The sequence below is a fragment of the Nicotiana tabacum genome, chromosome 21, assembly GCF_000715075.1.
Source record: "Nicotiana tabacum cultivar K326 chromosome 21, ASM71507v2, whole genome shotgun sequence".
Lineage (NCBI taxonomy): Eukaryota > Viridiplantae > Streptophyta > Magnoliopsida > Solanales > Solanaceae > Nicotiana > Nicotiana tabacum.
Window position 1 is genome coordinate 73,061,373 of NC_134100.1, and position 19,208 is coordinate 73,080,580.

At 40.5% G+C, this 19,208-nt stretch overlaps 1 protein-coding gene across 16 annotated transcripts in view; it reads left to right on the top strand.

Moving 5' to 3' along the window:
* The window catches only part of LOC107790112 (uncharacterized), a 44,030-nt gene extending 31,352 nt beyond the window's left edge, over positions 1-12,678 (top strand). For 12 of the 16 annotated variants that reach the window (XM_075242027.1, XM_075242025.1, XM_075242031.1 and 9 more), the window contains 3 exons: positions 10,068-10,160; positions 10,261-10,369; positions 12,444-12,678. In XM_075242027.1, coding sequence (XP_075098128.1) covers positions 10,068-10,160; positions 10,261-10,369; positions 12,444-12,487 — 246 coding nt within the window. In that variant the 3' untranslated portion in view covers positions 12,488-12,678. Of the gene's footprint in view, positions 1-10,067; positions 10,161-10,260; positions 10,370-10,755; positions 11,471-12,443 lie in introns of those variants that run through there. The other 4 variants (XM_075242036.1, XM_075242033.1, XR_012704423.1 and 1 more) reach the window with 3 other exon arrangements.
* The last annotated feature ends 6,530 nt before the right edge of the window (positions 12,679-19,208 follow it).

Genomic DNA, 19,208 nt, shown 5'->3' on the forward strand with positions numbered 1-19,208 from the left:
TGTTACTTACCCAAATACGAGCAAATCTCTACTCCAACACGCCCTTGCCTCGCGAAACGACCTCTAAATGTCTCGAATTTAGCCATAAACAATGCGATAAAAATCAATGCGGACTAAAGGAATCAACTCCATAAGAAAATGCATAGTTATTAAACAAAATAGAAAATCGACTCAAAAGCCGGCCCCCGGGCCCAAATCTAAAGTCACAAAACCCGAAAGTCCACTTAAACCACGAGTCTAACCATACCAAATTTATAAAAATCCGACACCAAATCGTCACCCAAATCCCCAAATCAAACTCTCCAAATCCCTAACCTCAAACTCCCAAACTACACCTTCAATACACGCCAACTAGGTGGGAAGATTAATGGGGAAGCAATATTATTAATCAAAAATAAGCACAAAAATCACAAACCCTCGAAAACCCTCTCAAAAATCGTCTAAACCGTGCTTGAAATGAAGCCAAAATCACAAACCCTTGTTTTAATAATCTACCCAGGCTTTTCGCACATGCGGCCATATGTCCAGAAGATGGTGAGCTTCATCACTTCCTTCAAACTTCAAATCGATCCGCTAACCATCTGAAATCAACCCGAGGCCCCCCGAGACCTCAACCAAACATACGAACGGGTCCTAAAATATGATACGGATTTAGTCGGGCCTTCAAACCACCTCGAACAACATCAAAAACACGAATCGCACATAGATTCATGCCCAATGAACTTTAAACTCCTAATTTCTATAAACGATGCCGAAACCTATCAAATCACATCCGATTGACCCCAAATTTTGCACACAAGTCACAAATGACATTACGGACATACTCCAACTTCATGAATCCGAATCCGACCCCGATATCAAAAAGTCCACTCCCGGTCGAAATTTCCAAAAATTTCAACTTTCGCCATTTCAAGCCTAATTCCACTATGGACTTCCAAATCACTATCCGGACACGCTTCTAAGTCCAAAATCACCTAACAGAGCTAACGAAACAATCAAAACTCAGTTCCGGAGTCATTTACTCAAAGATCAACATCCGATCAATCATTTCAACTTAAGCTTTCAACTTTGAGACTAAGTTTCTCATTTCATTCTAAAATCACATCGGACTCAAACCGACTACCCCGACAAGTCACATAACTGCTATAAAGTACAAAATGAGTAGTAAATAGTGGAACAGTGCTACAACTCTCAAAATGACCGATCGGGTCGTTATATCCTCCCCTTTTAAACAAACGTTTGTTCTCGAACGGGTCTAGAAACATACCTGAAGTCTCAAATAGATGTGGATACCTGCTCCTCATCTCCCGCCCAGTCTCCCAAGTAGCCTCCCCAACTGGCTGACCGCTCCACTGCACCTTTACTGAAGCTATGTCCTTTGACTTCAACTTTCTAATCTGTCGATCCAAAAGACAAGCTTGTAAGCCACCTCGCCAATTCTCTGAAGTACCTCAAATGGCCCAATATAACAAGGGCTCAACTTTCCCTTCTTCCCGAACCTCATAACACCATCATGGATGAAACCTTGAGCAGTACCTTCTCCCCGACCATGTAAGTAACATCACAAACCTTCTTGTCGGCATAACTCTTCTGTCTAGAGTACGCCATGCGAAGCCGTTCCTGAATCATCTTAACCTTGTCTAAAGCATCCTGGACCAAGTCAGTACCCAATAGCCTAGCCTCTCCAAGCTCAAACCAACCCACCGGAGATTTAAATCGTCTCCCATACAAAGCCTTATACGGAGCCATCTAAATGCTTGACTAGTAGCTGTTGTTATAGGTAAACTCTGCGAGTGGCAGTAACCAATTCCAAGAACCCCGAAAATCAATGACATGAGCGCGTAACATATCCTCCAATATCTAAATAGTGTGCTCGGACTGTCCGTCTGTCTGAGGGTGAAATGTTGTGCTCAACTCAACTAGGTACCCAACTCTCACTGCACGGCTCTCCAAAACTGTGATGTGGACTGCGTGCCCCGATCTGAAATGATGGACACTGGCACGCCGTGGAAGCGAACAAGCTAGTATAAGTAGTCCCAACTGGAATGAAGTGCGCTGACTTGGTCAGTCGATCCATAATTACCCAAATAGCATCGAACATCCTCGAAGTCCGTGGGAGCCCAACTACAAAATCCATGGTGATCCGATCCCATTTACACTATGGAATCTCTAACCTCTGAAGCAATCCGCCCGGTCTCTGATGCTCATACTTTACTTGCTGACAGTTGAGGCACCGAGCTACAAAGCCCCCTATATCCGTCTTCATTCTTCTTCACCAATACTGCTACCTCAAGTCCTGGTATATCTTCGCGGCACCCGGATGAATGAAATACAGCAAACTGTGGGCCTCCTCACCAATCAACCCACGTAGCCCATCCACATTAGGCACACAAATACCCAGCATTCTTAATACCCCATCATCCCCAATAGTAACATCTGTGGTATCACCGTGCTGAACCGTGTCCTTAAGGACAAGCAAATGAGAGTTATTATACTGGCGCTCTCTGCTGTGATCATATAAGTAAGATCAAGAAACCACACAAGCTAGAACCCGACTGGGCTCCGAGACATCCAATCTCACAAATTGGTTGGCCAAGGCCTCTCTGCCACCGGTAGATATGCTAAACTCCCCAAACTTTCCTCCTTGCGACTCAAGGTATCGGCCACCACATTGGCCTTTTCCGGAATGATAGAGGATGGTGATATAATAATCCTTAAGCAGCTCCAACAATCTCTACTGCCGCAAGTTAAGATCCTTCTGTTTAAACAGATATTGTAGACTCCGGTGATCGGTGAAAACCTCACAAGGAACACCATACAAATAGTGCCGCCAGATCTTCAAGGCATTAATAATAGCTGCTAACTCAAGGTCGTGGACATGATAGTTCTTCTCATGCACCTTCAGCTTTCTAGACACGTACGCAATCACCCTACAGTCTTGCATTAACACCGCATCGAGACCAATGCACGACGCATCACAATATACGTTATAGCACCCCGAACCAGTAGGCAACACCAACACTGGGGCTGTAGTTAATGTAGTCTTGAGCATTTGAAAGCTCTCCTCATTATCCTCGGTTCACCTATACGGATCACCCTTCTGGGTCAATCTGGTCATAGGTGTCGCAACAGACAAGAAACCCTCTACAAATTGACGGTAATACTCCGCCAATCCAAGAAAACTCAGGATCTCCGTAGCTGAGGACGGTCTGGGCTAACTCTAAACCGCCTCTATCTTCTTTGGATCTACCTTGATCCCCTCACTCGATACCACATGGCCTAAAAATACCACTGAATCTATCCAGAAATCACACATCAAAAATGTTGCATACAACTTCTCCTCCCTCAAGGTCTGCAGCATAGTCCTCAGGTGTTACTCATGATCCATACGGCTCCGGGACACCAGAATGTCGTCAATAAACACAATGACGAAAGAGTCAAGATAGGGCTGAAATACAGCGTTCATCAAGTGCATTAATGATGTTGGGGCATTGGTCAGCTCAAAATACATCACAAGAAACTCGTAATGACCATACAGACTCCTGAAAGCAGTCTTCGGGATATCTGGCTCCCGAATCTTCAACTGATGATAGCCTGAACGCAAGTCGATCTTGGAGAACAACCTGGCACCCTGAAGCTGATCAAATAGGTCATCAATATATGGCAATGGATACATGTTCTTCACTGTAACCGTGTTCAACTGGCAATAATCAATACACATTCGCATATAATCATCCTTCTTCTTTACAAACAAGACAGGAGCACCCCAATGAGACACACCAGGCCTAATAAACCCCTTATCAAGGAGTTTCTGAAGTTGCTCCTTCAATTCCTTCAACTCAGCTGGTGCCATACGATACGGTAGAATAGAAATGGGCTGAGTGCCCGGCACCAAGTCAATACCAAAATCGATATCCCTGTCGGTCGGCATGCCCGACAGGTCCTCAGGAAACACATCTAGAAAATCTTGCACCACCGGGACAAAATCAATAGTAGGAGTATCTGATCTAACATCCTTCACAAAGGCCAAATACGATAAAAAAACCTTCCCAAGCATCCATTGGCCCTTCAAATATGAAATCACTCTGTTGGGAACATAGTCTAGAGAACCTCTCCACTCGATCCTTAGTAACCCCGGCATCGCCAACGTCACAGTCTTAGTGTGACAATTCAGAACAGCATGATATGAAGACAACCAGTCCATACCCAAGATCACATCGAAGTCCACCATACTAAGCAATAATAGAACATCTCTAGTCTCCAATCCCCCAATAGACACTACACACGACCGATATACACGGTCCACAACAGTAGTATAACTGACTGACGTAGATACACGAACAGATGAAACTAAGGACTCATGGGGCATATCTAGATAATGAGCAAAATACGATGAAACATATCAATAAGTGGAACCATGGTCAAATAATGCATAGGCATCCCTGTGGCATACTGAGACAATACATATGATCACTGCATTAGAGGCAACAGCATCAGGTCTAGTAGGGATAGCATAGAATCGGTCCTGACCGCACCCTGCTCGACCTCCCCTCCAGGGCGACCTTTAATTGCTTGGGCCCCACCTTTTAACGCCTCCTAATTTCCAGGAATTAGTCACTTCAATAGCCTTCGATGGTTATACGAGCTGGCTAAGTTGGTGGCATAGCTGTTGGTGCTGGTTCCATCGTCTGAGAACTCTGCTGTGGAGCTCCACTCAAAAACCTAGGGCAATCTCTCTTGATATGATTAAAGTCTCCGCACTCGAAACAACCCCTCCTATGACAGAACTGCAGCTCTAGATAACCCGAGGAACTACCTATAGAAGCCTGAGCGGATGAGGCATGGTGAGAACTCTGCGCTGGTAGTGCACTGAATGAGCACTGTAAGAACTGTGGTTAGCTGATGCACCACGATGAGCTGGACGAGTTGTCTGAGCGGGCCTATAATGACGACTCCTACAGTGGTAGGACTGTCCCCAGAAGGTACACCACCAAAGCTTCCCGAACCTCGAGGCCTGTTGGACTCCCTCTCACCCCGCTTATGGCTTCGAACCATCTCTATCTGCCGAGAAATGTCAACCACCTCGTCAAAAGTGGCACCAGATACCCTCTCCCTAGTCATAAGCAACCACAACTGATATAAGAGGCCATAAATGAACCTCATGATTCTCTCCCTATTAGTGGGAACCAACCAAACTGCGTGATGATCTAACTCAGAAAACCTCATCTCATACTGGGTCACAAACTTGCCATCCTGCCAAAGCTACTCAAACTGTCTGCACATCTCCTCCCTGCGAGATTGCGGTATGAACTTCTCCAAAAAGAGAACGGAGAACTCCTGCCATGTAAGTAGTGTTGCACCAACCGGCCTGTGCCTCTCATAAGCCTCCCACCATCTGACGGAAGCCCCAGAAAACTGAAAAGTAATGAACAAGATCCCACTAGTCTCCAAAATACCTGTTGTACGAAGCATCCCTTGGAACTTGTCCAAGAAGCCCTGGGCATCCTCCGACTCAGCTCCACTATATGATGGAGGCCGAAGCCTCTCAAATCTCTCGAGTCTCCTCTAACTATCATCAATCATAACGAGGACCACCGGGGCCTGAGCAGCCGTAACCGGCTCGGCTGGCAGCAGGGGTATGACTACCTCCCCCAGCCTGAGAAGTGGTTGGCGCAGCCAGAGCCGATACCACCCGAGCAAGGCCTGGACAGACCGTCAATATCTGGGCCAATGCCTCCTGGAGGCCTGGAATCAGAACGTGCACAGTTGGTGCCTGAGCTGGCCACACTAGCTTAACTACATCTGGAATCTGCTCTTGAGCTGGAGCAACTGGTGGATCTGCAGGTACTTCTCCAGCTGGTGCAAGAGCTGCACCTTTACCCCTACCGCGACCTCGGCCTCTCGTGGCCCTAGCTGGTGGTAGTGGTGGCTATCCATCCTGTCTGGTAGCACGTATCCTCACCATGGACAATAGGATATAGAAGTTTAGTTACTGGAACAATAAATCCGTACAACAAGAATACAAGAATGTGAAATTTCCTAATGGTTCGGCAGCCTCTCGAAGATAAGTACAGATGTCTCTGTACCGATCCGCAAGACTCTACTAAACCTGCTCATGACTTGTGAGACCTATGTAATCAAGGCTCTGATAACAACTTGTCACGACCCAAAATCTTAACCTGTCGTGATGGCGCCTATCGTGGTACTAGGTAAGCCGATATTTATGAAATAAGTCCAACACTTCACAGAAAACATATTTAAAATAGTTTAAATGATAACAACTTCCTATAAACAGGATAGAAACCCAACTAAGTACATGAGTATCTATACATTACAAGTCCGAAAAAAACTGTCTATGAAAATGTGAAACCAAATTCAATAAGTGGAAAGATAGGGAAGGAGAAACAAGGTCTACGAAATGTTGACAGCTAACTCGAAATCTCCAGAAGATCAACTGTGCGCGGAAATCAACACCCACTGTGTCCGGGAACACCTAGATCTGCACACGAAGTATTGGGTGAAGTAGGAGTACAACCAACTCAGCAAGTAACAATACTAAATAAAGAACTAAAAGTAGTGACGAGCTTCACAGTTATAGTTCAATTACAGTGATTTCAACATAAGAAAGTAGGCATGCTATCAAGTTCGATAAATTAGGTCAACAGTTATTACATGACTAGTTCAAGTGAAACAGAGTGTAATATCTTTCAGAAATTTCAAACAATGGTACATGACAGTTAATGCAACAATAATGAAATCAAATGCATCCTCTCAGGGCCACAGTCACTCCACCTTCCCATTCACTCAACACTCAGCACTCGACACTCACACTCAATAGGTACTTACACTCACTAGGGGTGTGTGTAGACTCCGGAGGGGCTCCTTTAGCTCAAGCACTATAATCTGCAAGGACAACTCATGTGTTGCACGGACAACTCACGTGCCATAATATAATATCTGGATCCGCACGTACAACTCACGTGCTGCACTGACAACTCACGTGCTATAGTGTAATATCTGTATTCGTACAGACAACTCACGTGCTATAGTATAATACCTCACAATCAGGCCCTCGGCCTCACTCGGTCGTCAACCTCTCCAGTCTGTCGGGCTCTCAAAACTCATAATAAGCGACCCAGATAGCAATGATACGATGAATCAAAAAAGAACAATAGAGACCGAGATGTAATATACAAATGAAGACTGAGTACAAACAATAATTTAGCAGATAATTCAACATGTACACGACCCCTGTGAGTCCCTACAATGCCAACACGTAGTCTAAACATGATTTGTAGTTAAATTTCTCTATTACATGGAGAATGTACATATAACAATAGATTATACAACTACACGGTTCCACGGAATTTAACCAAGTCGCAATTCCTACGGTGCACGAGCACACGCCCGTCACCTAGCATGTGCGTCACCTCAAAACCAAATACATAGACACATAATATGGGGTTTCGTATCCTCAAAATCAAATTTAGAACTATTACTTACCTCAATACGAGCAAATATGTACTCCAACTCACCCTTGTCTCGCGAAACGGCCTCTAAATGCCTCAAATCTAGCCATAAACAATGCGATAAAAATCAATATGGACTAAAAGAATCAACTCCATAAGAAAATGCTAAGTTATTAATCAAAATTAAAAATCGGCTCAAAGGTTGGCCCTGAGCCCACGTCTCGAAATTCGATAAATTTCACAAAACCCGAAAGTCCACTCAACCACGAGTCTAACCATACCAATTAGATATACGTTAATTAGGTGCGAAAATAAATGGGGAAGTAATATTATTTATGAAAAGCGCCTAAACTGTGCTTGAAATGTTTGATATAAAGCCAAAATCGCGAACCCTTGTTTTTAATAATCTGCCCAGGCTTTTCGCACTTGCGACCATATGTCCGCACCTGCGGAACCGCTTTTGCGATCAATTCCTCGCTTCTACGGAAGTCACTTATATTCTTCAGGCCCACATCTGCGCTCCATGTTCCGCACCTGCGGTGCCGCTTCTGCGGCCTTCCATCCGCTTATGCGGAAATAGTCCACTCTCTCAATTTCACATCTGCGGAGCCTCGCTCGCACCTGCGGGATCGCGGATGCGGTTAATTCCTCACACCTGCGTCTTGCCCAGGCCAGCCCAGCTCCGCTTCTGCGTAAGCCCAACCGCATTTGCGGTATAACAGGTGCGGAAAGGACCTCACACATGCGACCTCTTCTCACCTCTTCCCTGGCCGCTTATCCAGTTCACCTCTAGCTTCTGGGAGATCGCACCTGCGATCCCCACTCCACAGGTGCGATTAAACGAGAAGCTGGTGAGCTTCACCACTTCCTTCAAACTTCAAATCGATCCGCTAACCATCCGAAATCAACCGAGGCCCCCGGGACCTCAACCAAACATACCAACGGGTCCTAAAATAACATACGAACTTAGTCGGGCTTTCAAACCACCTCGAACAACATCAAAACACGAATCGCACATAGATTCAAGCCTAATAAACTTTAAACTCCCAATTTCTACAAACTATGCCGAAACCTATCAAATCACATTCGATTCAGCCCAAATTTTGCACACAAGTCACAAATGACATTATGGACATATTCCAACATCCGGAATCGGAATACGACACCGATATCAAAAAGTCCACTCCCGGTCGTACTTTTCAAAAATTCTAACTTTCGCTATTTCAAGCCTAATTCCACTACAGACTTTCAATTCACCATCCGAACACGCTCCTAAGTCCAAAATCACCTAACAGAGCTAACATAATCATCAAATCTCCGTTCCGGAGTCATTTACTCAAAGATCAACATCCGGTCAATCATTTCAATTTAAGCTTTCAACCTTGAGACTAAGTGTCTCATTTCATTCTAATATCACACCGGACTCAAACCGACTACCCTGGCAAGTCACATAACAGCTATAAAGTACAAAATAAGCTGTAAATGGGGGAACGAGGCTACAACTCTCAAAATAACTGGCCGGGTCGTTACACTGCTATTTTTCCTTCTTTTACTGCTTTTTCTTTGTCGTAACTGCCGTTGCTTCTTTTGTTTTGTTGTTCTTTCACTTTGTTGCTACCGTGCGTGCTCTTCTTTTTTAACTGTTATTTTTTTGTCTTTCACTGCTTTTTCTTTGTCAAAAAAGTTGCGTATACTTCGCTCGTTCAAGCTGTTTTTTCTCGTCTTTTTCTACTTCACTGCTGCTATTTTTTTGCGTATTCACTTCTGCTGCTGCTGTTTTTCCTTCTTGTTTTCTTTGAATTAATCAAGAATAAAGTTTAAGTATTTAGATTATTAACATAAAGTTTTTGGTGCTTTCATTCTTCTGATTAAGTATTTGGAAAAAAGTTTGGCAACAACATTTATAAACGTATGATTTCATACATGATTTTCAAAAAAACATGTACTCACTCCGTTTCAATTTATGTGAACCCATTTGACTGGGCACGGAGTTTAAGAAAAGAGGAAAGTCTTTTAAACTTGTGGTGTAAAATGAGGCACATATATTTTGTGTGGCTATAAATCATTGCATAAAGGTAAATTGTTTCCAAATAAGGAAATGGGTCATTCTTTTTGGCATAGACTAAAAAGGAAATAAATTCACATAAATTGAAACATAGGGAGTACTAGTTTAAGCTAAGATTTATCAGTGGGAAAAACATGTACAGTAAGTCCACTGTATTCATAGAAGTGCTGCCAAACATTAAATTCTGTTGGTCTACAATGATGAATAATAATGGCGCAAAAGTTTAAGCTACGATTTAATTATAACTTCGTGTCAGATATACTTCTTCTTTTAATTATGTTGATAAATTGCTTGTACAAGCTCTGTAATCCAGCCTCAAAACCCTCGATGCTCGAATCAAGTGTTTTTAGGTTAGCTGATAGCCTAACTACTTCTGTTGCTTTTCCTTTGTTGTCACTGCTGCGTATACTCCACTTGTTGCTGCTGTTTTTTCTTATAATTTTCCGTTCTCCCATTTCGCTTTTATTGTGTTTACTATATACTTCGCAAGTTCTACTTATAAGCTGTTGTTTGGTGCTTCTTTCTTCCTGCAGAGAATTTCCAAAACTAATATTGAGAACCGAAAAAAGTTGAAGAATCCTCACTCTACTGGGAAAAGAAGTTTTGCATTAATTCAATCTAAGTTGGTATATTACTAACAACTCATGGAAAATATTTTCTCAAGTTTGGCTCTTGTTTAGTTAATGGATGATCACCAGGAAGGCTAACTCACTTTCATATAACTAGGAAAAAGGCAAGGAATCTTCGGATCCTTTATCTTCAAAGGAACTCTATGTAGCTACAGGAAAAAGGAAACTTGGGCGATCATACAAGTGCTCGTATGAAGATACAACTAGTAAAATTTTGAGAATTTTGAATCTTTAATTTTCTTCTTTTTATTATGGCAAAAATGGTTGCTACTGCTTATAACTTATGAAAGTTTGAAGAGGAACACAATATTGCTTATTTTGCATATTGCTGCTGCTATGTTTCTATGCCTATCTTTTATGATGTTAATACATCTACTTCATCATGTTAATAAATATCTTATGTTGTTGTTGTTCCTTTTTCTTGCTTTTTTCTTAATTTGCTTAACTTATGTGCACAAATAGCGTAACAAATCGAATTATATTTTTAATATGTTATAGCACGTTATCTGATGTTATATCGAGATCTATTATTTATTTTTATTAGCTTAATTTTTATTTGTTGGAATTCTATCTTTATGAATTTGTGTCGTAGGCTGAAATGGAGGAAATTGATGCATAACAAAATGAAAATGGCAATGAGTCCGTAGAGGCATTTGCATCTGTCATGGGACCTGAACATCCTAGACATCGAAGTTGTATGGACGGGGGGTTACAAGAACTTCTTTGTGAGAGAGTAGGATATTTTGAACCTTCTTCAAATGCTACAAATTCTCTGTAATAAATGGAGGAGAAGATACATAGAATGGAGGGAAAAATTGAGGAACAAAAGACAACTATCCGTCAAGAAGTTGTTGCAGATGTCCCTGCACGACTTCAATGTTCCGAAATTGATATTGATGCTAACATTATTCTAGAGGCTTTGGGTGATAATTCACCGGCAGAAGCTTCCTCTGCACAAGAAACAACTTTGCAACCAATCCGTCGTCCATCTACTAATAGCAAAAAGAAGGCCAGCTCATTCCAGGGATTAACTCGTTTACAATGTAATAGTTTTTGAGAGTTTCGGTAGGGGCGGGGGGTAGAATTTTCTTATATACATTGTTGTGATCTGCATATATTTAAAAAAAACAGCATATTTTGCTAAGAGAAATCGGAGTTAGACTGTCCTCCCCTTCTTCTTCTTTTTTTTTGGGGGGGGGGGGAATAAGGAGGCTGTCCTGCTCTAGTATCTACCTTTGAAAGCCTCGAACAGTTTTAGAAGTTCAGTCGCGCTAGCAACCTCCCAATCGTTTAGAAGTGTTCTGAAGGTAAAATTTCGCCCTTGTTGGCTATAAGTGTCTACCACTGTTGCTTGAGGAGGTTGCACTAATTTGAATAGATCTAGAAATATCTCTTTGAGAGGACCATTTCCAATCCAGTCATCATTGTAAAAAACATTCTCGATTGCACTAATTTTGATTTTAGGATTATTCAATCACATAGTTGGGTTGCATCTTTATAGCAAGTTAATAACTATGACTTCGATGACCCATTGTTTCGCAACAACTTTCATATGACGAGTTTCGACTTAAAGTGCTACTTGACACTTGAGAAAATATGTATGTTGCTTATGAGATATTGAGCTATGGTAGACTTCAGAGATAATCTTTTGTTACAATAGAACGCCAAAATAGTTGAGCTTTTTGTGGTTGGGAATTAGTGCATAACAGCATGAATTATTTTGCAGTTTTGGTTCAATTTGGTAATGGTCATGGAAACAATAGACTCAAGATGGTTGTTTCATGTTCATAATAAAAGAAGACATTTCTGTGGAGGCTGTATGCCTTGGCTTCCATTCGTAGTTGTATCAAATTGTATTTTTTCACTAAATACTTTGCCTGGTGTTTCAGAATATGTCTCTTTTATCTTATTTCATTAGTGGTATCAATATTGTTTTGTAAGTTCTCTCTGGAAAATTCATCACTAATCGCCCACCAGTGGCAATTAACTCCAAAACCAATAGTATCACATAATCTCCATATTAGTTGGTTGAATGCCATGTGATGTTGAAGAGTTTGCTGATTGTTCATTGTTTTCAATTTATGGACTTACTTGATTGCTGGCTTCTTCTACGTTATAGAGTTTTATGTGATGATGAAGAGTTTTATTAGATTGTTGCCGAAAATTTTAAGAATTCGGAGAGTTAGAAAATTTCCGAGTTATCAAATTGGTTATTCAATTACTTTGTGATTCAATTTTCTAAAACTAATTTATTTAATTATTTCTGATTTTTTTTTGTAGGTGCAGCGATTGCGGATGAAAGCAGTGATGAAGACCTTACTTGAGTGTTGTTGATCGTTGTAAGACTTTCTATTATAATGTTCAAGGATATTTTAGTTTAGAACTTTCTGTATGCAAACTCATCTATTTTGATTTTTGAATTGTTGATCAAACAATGTATTCATACTTTGTTTTTGTATATGGATAACGCTAGTTGGATATTTTAATTTTATTTCGTGGTTTATATAAGTTATGGTGTATAAAATTTCATTGCATAGAAAAATATTTCTCATTTTGCTTCCATAAATATTAGAAATTACAATTGTTAATTGTTGCAATAGAGAATATAACCATTCCAATAGACCCAGCAAAAACAATAACAGCAGCCCCTAATAACCGTTGGAATATATTGAAATATCTGTTGCGATATTGATTTGGAGGGATTTAGTTCTAATGATTTGATTATTTGCAAATGGGTTCCGAAGAGTTTGCGATGGTTGGGCCACGACATGTAGTTGATCTACTCTACAGGTAGGGGGAGTTCGTTATGTGTCATGATTTTGTTCTCCGGGATTGAGTTAAATGGAAGGTTCTTGGTTGATGAGGTATTTATCCTTCTTGTGATTTAGAGTTGATTGTGAGATTTTTGTATTTTCATAAGTTAGCATGATAGTTGCGGTGCTCCATGTGGAATTGAGAGTTCAAGTAAAAGGTTGTGGTTTAGTTTCGAAGAGAAGGTCATGCGCTTCAGACGACATGGGAGATTTAAGATGTTTAAGAGGATGTTGCATTATCTTGTATCGCCTGAGAAATATGTGCGTGTTAGGAGACGCGTCGTGTTTTAACTTGCGGATAGTTGACTAGTATTACGGTAATCGCCTGGTTGTTGGCTGCTGAGGTACAAGTTGTGCTACGTGGCTCAGAAGATTTATGTGAGTATTTGATGTGAGATGATTGTGTCTGAGTGGTGTGTTAGTCATTTGATTGGTAGAGTTAGGACCGGATATGGAAATTCTTATAGTCTTGAGGTTTAGAGAAAGGATGTTCTCAGAGACAAATTATTCCTTGGTTATGGACCGTGAAGATATGTTAAGAGTAAGACGTCTAATTGTTTATGTTACGAATATGTTACTATGAACTTTTGGAAGGTTATTTGCCTATTCTAAGATGGTCGGAATTTATTTGGGGGTCCCTTGGTAGGCCTAGTGGGAATGTGTACTTTACATTGGATCAAGTATGTTTACTCAGCACATCAATTGTTGGGTGTGTCACTGGCTAGAGTTGATTTTATTCATGTTCTGATGTCTCATGTGTTACTCTCTTAAGCTACAAATGGGTTGTGAGACTACTTGACTATTCACATACATGATGTGGTTCTGTTCGGGACTTGTGGCGAGATTCGAGAAGATGGCCCTTGGGGTGTTGAATTGGTTATTGCACCTTGACTATGGTTTCCCATCTGTGGTATATTGTGATATATGTTTCTCCGTGGTTATGGTCATGCACTTCGCGTGTTTGCTGTTGATATGTATGTGGTTGTTGATTGTGAGCGTTACAGATAGATAAGTATTTTGTGTGGATTGATATGTTTGGATCGAACTACGTGCTGCAACGGAGTTATGATAGGACATGATTCTTTGTGCTAATGTCGTGTTCTTTGCTTCTGCCTTGTGAGATGGGTTCATAGAGTTGTGCTTTGCAGTGGTATTTGTTGAACTTATTGGGCGGTTCTCTTATTTGTCTCTTCTTCCATCTTTGGTTATATTCGAGTTCTTGCTTGTTGGTTGCACATATTGCGTCATATGTGAACAGGGGGCATTTGGTGTGGCTTGTCAGTTGAATAGCGTGTACTGGGTAATATGAGATTATTTGACTTGAATTAGTGCAATCAGACTTGGATAAGGTATGTTTAGATAATAATGTCATTAATCAGCTCAGAGTTTGGCAATGGTTCTAATCGGGCTAGAGATCTCCACGGCTTGTTGATTGGGTGATGGTTACGATTTTGTACATGTTTCTTACATAATTATCATTATTGTGAAGGTTTGGAACAAGGTTTTATTTGATATGAGGTATGCTACCGGTACCGGGTTTAGTAATGAGCTACTATTACAGTCTAAATATCTTACTATGAGTTCATGAGTTTTATGGCACGTCGTGTGATTATATCCTAGAATATGGTTATGGCTTGATGCAGCTTGTTTAGACTTATATAGTGTATAGATGCGAAACTTGGGTCTTAAAAGGAATTTTGGATCTTTGACTAAGAGTTGACTTTGAGTCTATCGGGTTTGGATTGTTATTCCGGGACTTAGAATGGGTCCATTTTGTCATTAGAAACATGTGTGCAACGTTTGGTTTCATTCCAAGCTGATTTAATATGATACAGATGCGTTCGACGATGTTTGAAGGTTTGCAAGTTGAGAGAATAATCTTGGTCTTCGATTCTTGGTTTTGATGCTATTTATGATAGTTCAAGAGTTTTGATAAATTTGGATAATGTATTTGGAATCGTTGGTATGATTAGACGGAGTCCCGAGAGGTTCGGGTGTGTTTTGGGTCTTTGGTTGAGTATACTAGTTAAGTTACGGAGTTGGAGTTTGACGATGGTCAACATTGGGTCAAGACGACCTCTTTTCGGTGTTTTAAGTACTCGAGTAGTTTCATAACATGTTTTATAAAAGAAATGCATATATGATTTGTGTCTGGGAGGTTCCAAATAAATTCTAGGTGGTTTCGGATCATTCTGCTGAAGTTTGGGATTGCTGGTGCTGGCACATTGCAATTGCGAACTTTTTCTTGCAATTGCGAACTTCGCATTTGCGAACTTCTGGTCACGATTGCGAACATCCACAAATTGTGAACTTTTGGTCGCAAATGAGACATCAACAACTGGGTTAAGAGATGGAATTTCGGGATTTTAGTTTATTCTTTCATATTTTGAACCCTAAACTTGGCAAGGGGAGATTTTTCATCGGGAGTTTCATACAAGAAAAGAAGGTAAGTGATTTTTACCTATTTGTGATTATATTTCACGGATCTACTTTAATTTCTACGCAAAAAACTTGGAATTTCAATGTGAAATTTGGGAGTTTTGACTACACTTTAAGAAAGTTTATTTTGAGGATTTGAGTACCGATTTGGACTCTATTTTAGAATCTAATCATATATTTTGACTCGACGGGTTATGGGTCATCAAATTCTGGTATTGGTTTCAGGTTTCGGTCACGCGGACCTAGGGTTGATTTTTTTTAACTTTTGTGGAATTCTTCAATGCTCGAGGCTTTATTGATTTAGATTATCTCCTATGGAATTGGTTGACTTCCTTGATAGATTATTGGCTTGATTCAAACCGGTTAGAGGTGATTTCTCACGGAAACGCGATTTTGGAGGTTTGACCTAACCTGGATGAGGTAAGTGTCTTGCCTAGCTTTGGTTGAGAAAATTTCTTATACTAATTTGCTATATGCAGGGGTGATGTATATATGAGGTAACGAGTGTATATACATGTGCCATGGGTATTCATGCTCGGGGTAGAGTCTAGCTTACTATATGCCTTGTTTAGTTGTGTGTTACTTGATTCAATATATTATTTAATTAATCGACTACATGAGTACAATAAACCACGCTAGAGAAATGTTGAGACTATTGGTACTTTATGTTGAACATGATGAGAAAATCTTGAGATTTATGCTAAGCTTGCCTTGGAGGTAGATATACGTATGGCTGAACACACATTGGTACTTGTTCTTGCGATGTGCGTTGATTGAGACGTGTGAGATCTCTGTGTTACATGTGTTCGTCTTGGATGGCTACTTGAGTTATTTCTCCAGTCGAGAGATCATGTTTTTAGGATTATTATTTCTTAAGTTAGACAAGTTGGGAATTTTTGGAGTTGTTCCTAAATTGAGTTAGTTGTATTCATGTCTATATATTGAACACCTATCTGCATTCCCTATTGTTATGTCCTTGTACATTATGTGGGCCATTTATGAGTTTATGTCTTGATGAAAACTATGGGCATGTTGTATTGTTGTAATTACGGCACATGTTGACGTGTTGGGCGGATTGTTGGGTATTGGCACGAGGTTTCTACCGTGCGATTATCATTGATATTATTGTTGTTGTTGTTGTTGTTGTTATTTTTATTGTTGCGATGGGGAATATTATTAAACCGGAGCGACAAGGTGGGATATTGTTATTTTGTCAGGTTGGAGCGACAAGGTGAGATATTGTTATTTTGTCAGGCGGAAGCAACAAGGCGAGATATTTTTAAACAAGAGTAGGATTCATGCTACCTTTTTGTTCTAGAGTTGAGTAGCTGTGAAAATAGAGCTTTGCATTGGAGACGCACCAGCGTACTGGATTCATGCTACCTTTTTGTTCATGGTAGAGTTGGATTTCATATCTGTTTATGTAACTTCAAACAAATGTTGTATTTATTCCTTTCATCAGCTTGTAAATCTAAATCATAGTGGTTAATGACTTGTACTACTAGTCCTTGGGGTAGTTAGATTGATTCTTTTGTCGTTTTATTTTTAATATTGATAGTTTTTCATTATAGTAGTGACTTATACTGTTAGGCTTGCCTGGTGGGTTGGGTTAGGTGCCATCACGACTCGATAAAATATGGTTGACATTGACACTAGTTCGGGGGAAAATGAGGATATCAGTATTTGGAAAAAGTTTCAATTTGGCAGCTTGATGTCTCATTCCAAGCATTTTTCAACATTAGAGTTATGTGGTGATATGGGAATGTAACCACATCAATCAATGAGGAATTACGAAGAGGAAAGGCAAGAGTCGTACATGTTGAGATTTGAAGGCGCAACACAACAAAATGATATTCCTCAAATGAAAGCCAATAAATGAAAAATGAAGGAAAAGACATTTGGCTTGTTCATCCACTTACCACCTCCCACCGTTCGTGATCACAAACTTGAGTCCTATTTAGGTGCCCATTTCATATCCTCCAAGTGAAGAGAAAAGTTCTAAAGTTGACTCGCGTTGTGCCACGACATTAAATGTGGCGCTTTGTGGGAGGGAACCAATTTCTTTCAAATTTGTAAATCATTTTTAAGATTTTCTTTTTTAGAATAGTTTATTATATTATTTTTATACTAATCTGCAAAGTTTCAGAATTTTGGAGTTCATTTGAGCAGTTTTAGGTGTTGGAGGAACATAAAAAAAATAGTATGCTGTCTAATTCTGATATCTGGTTCAACCGCATATGCAGTCCTCTTGATCACATGTGTGAATGTTTGCTAAAGGACAAAGCATTTCAGAAGCAGGGGAATTCCTATGCATGTGTAGACGTTGGCTAAGCACTGAATCGGGAAACAGGCCGCAGGTGCGAGTACTTGCTGAAGAAAATGAACCTGCCGTAGCTAAGGACAATCGCACTTGCGTCAGTTGCTCCTACAACCAGCTAACCGTAGATGCGGTCCCATGGGTTTTTACCTAGTTTCACACAAGGCAGAATTTTACCGTGTCTCAAAATCCTCTCCCTCTCATACCAGCATACACTCTCACCACCCTCTCTCTTCTTCCACTGTTCATCAAATCAAGTTATGTTCTTCTACACTCTCCCTAATTTTTCACGGGTAAACCAGGTAGTGCTCTCTCCATTCCCTTCCTTTGTTCCAATTTTGGAAGAGGTGGAGAAAAATTTGGGTTTAGGGCACGCATGTGGGGTGGTACAATTGTGAAGAATTGGGTCGTTTGTGCCTTCAAATCATTGGAAATCAAGTAGTATAATCATGTATGTGCAAATTATCTGAAATTTAGAAGTCTGAGTACATATTTGGTTGTTTAATCTTTATTCCAACTCAGAACAAATGGGGCACTGGGTTCTAAAACCAGTGGTGAACTTCGTACCTGCATCTCTTTATCCGCATGTGAGATTTTTAACTGATTCTAATTGTCCGCATCTGCGAAGTTTCCTTTCGCAGGCACGATGAGAGACTAATCCAGAAATTCGCACCTGAAATGAATTTTCCGCAGAAGCGGTTTTCAATTCGGTTTTCAATTAAACAGTCCACACCTACGATATATTTTTTGTAGGTGCGATTCCAGAAGCATAGCCTTGCAGGCAGTAGATTTGCAACTTAAGGTTTGCGAACCTTTTTTCTTAATTCTTTGGCCTAGTTGATGTGTTTTGAATTTCTTAATATGGTTTGAATGAAGTTCTAACTCGACATCGATTTTTAGGTACTTTGAGCTTAAAAAATAGACCCTAACCATAACAAAAATGAGGCACATGATCACGAAATTGAAGAAGTGGCTGAGGATTTGAACTATGATACCAATAGATTCATGTCGCGCGATTGTCAAAGTCGATATTATGATAATCTCATTACGAAGAAGCTCAAACTTGATAAAGGAATTGCGAACGACAAAGTGGTCGATCTCCTTTCAGATTTCCATAATCGGCTGGTTTCAAGCGGCTGGGCCTGCTTCATCCACACTTTTTGCAAGGCCAACGAGTAATGGGTACGAGAATTTTATGCTAACTTAAAGCATACACACTTCCAAAACCATGAACTCACTATATGTAATGCCCCGACCTTGGGGAGCGCGACTGGCACTCAACAGAGTTACCTCGGTCGAGCAAGCATGCACAGTGCCGTCTACCCAATTCAACCGCAAATAAAGAGAAGAATACATTTCAATAATAAGTCAATAAGAAGTCATGTGAACAACACCAATTCATTTCTATTAGTTATGTCATTAACAAGTCTTCAAAATAGTACGTTGTACAATCATAGTTAAAGTGAAACACATGAT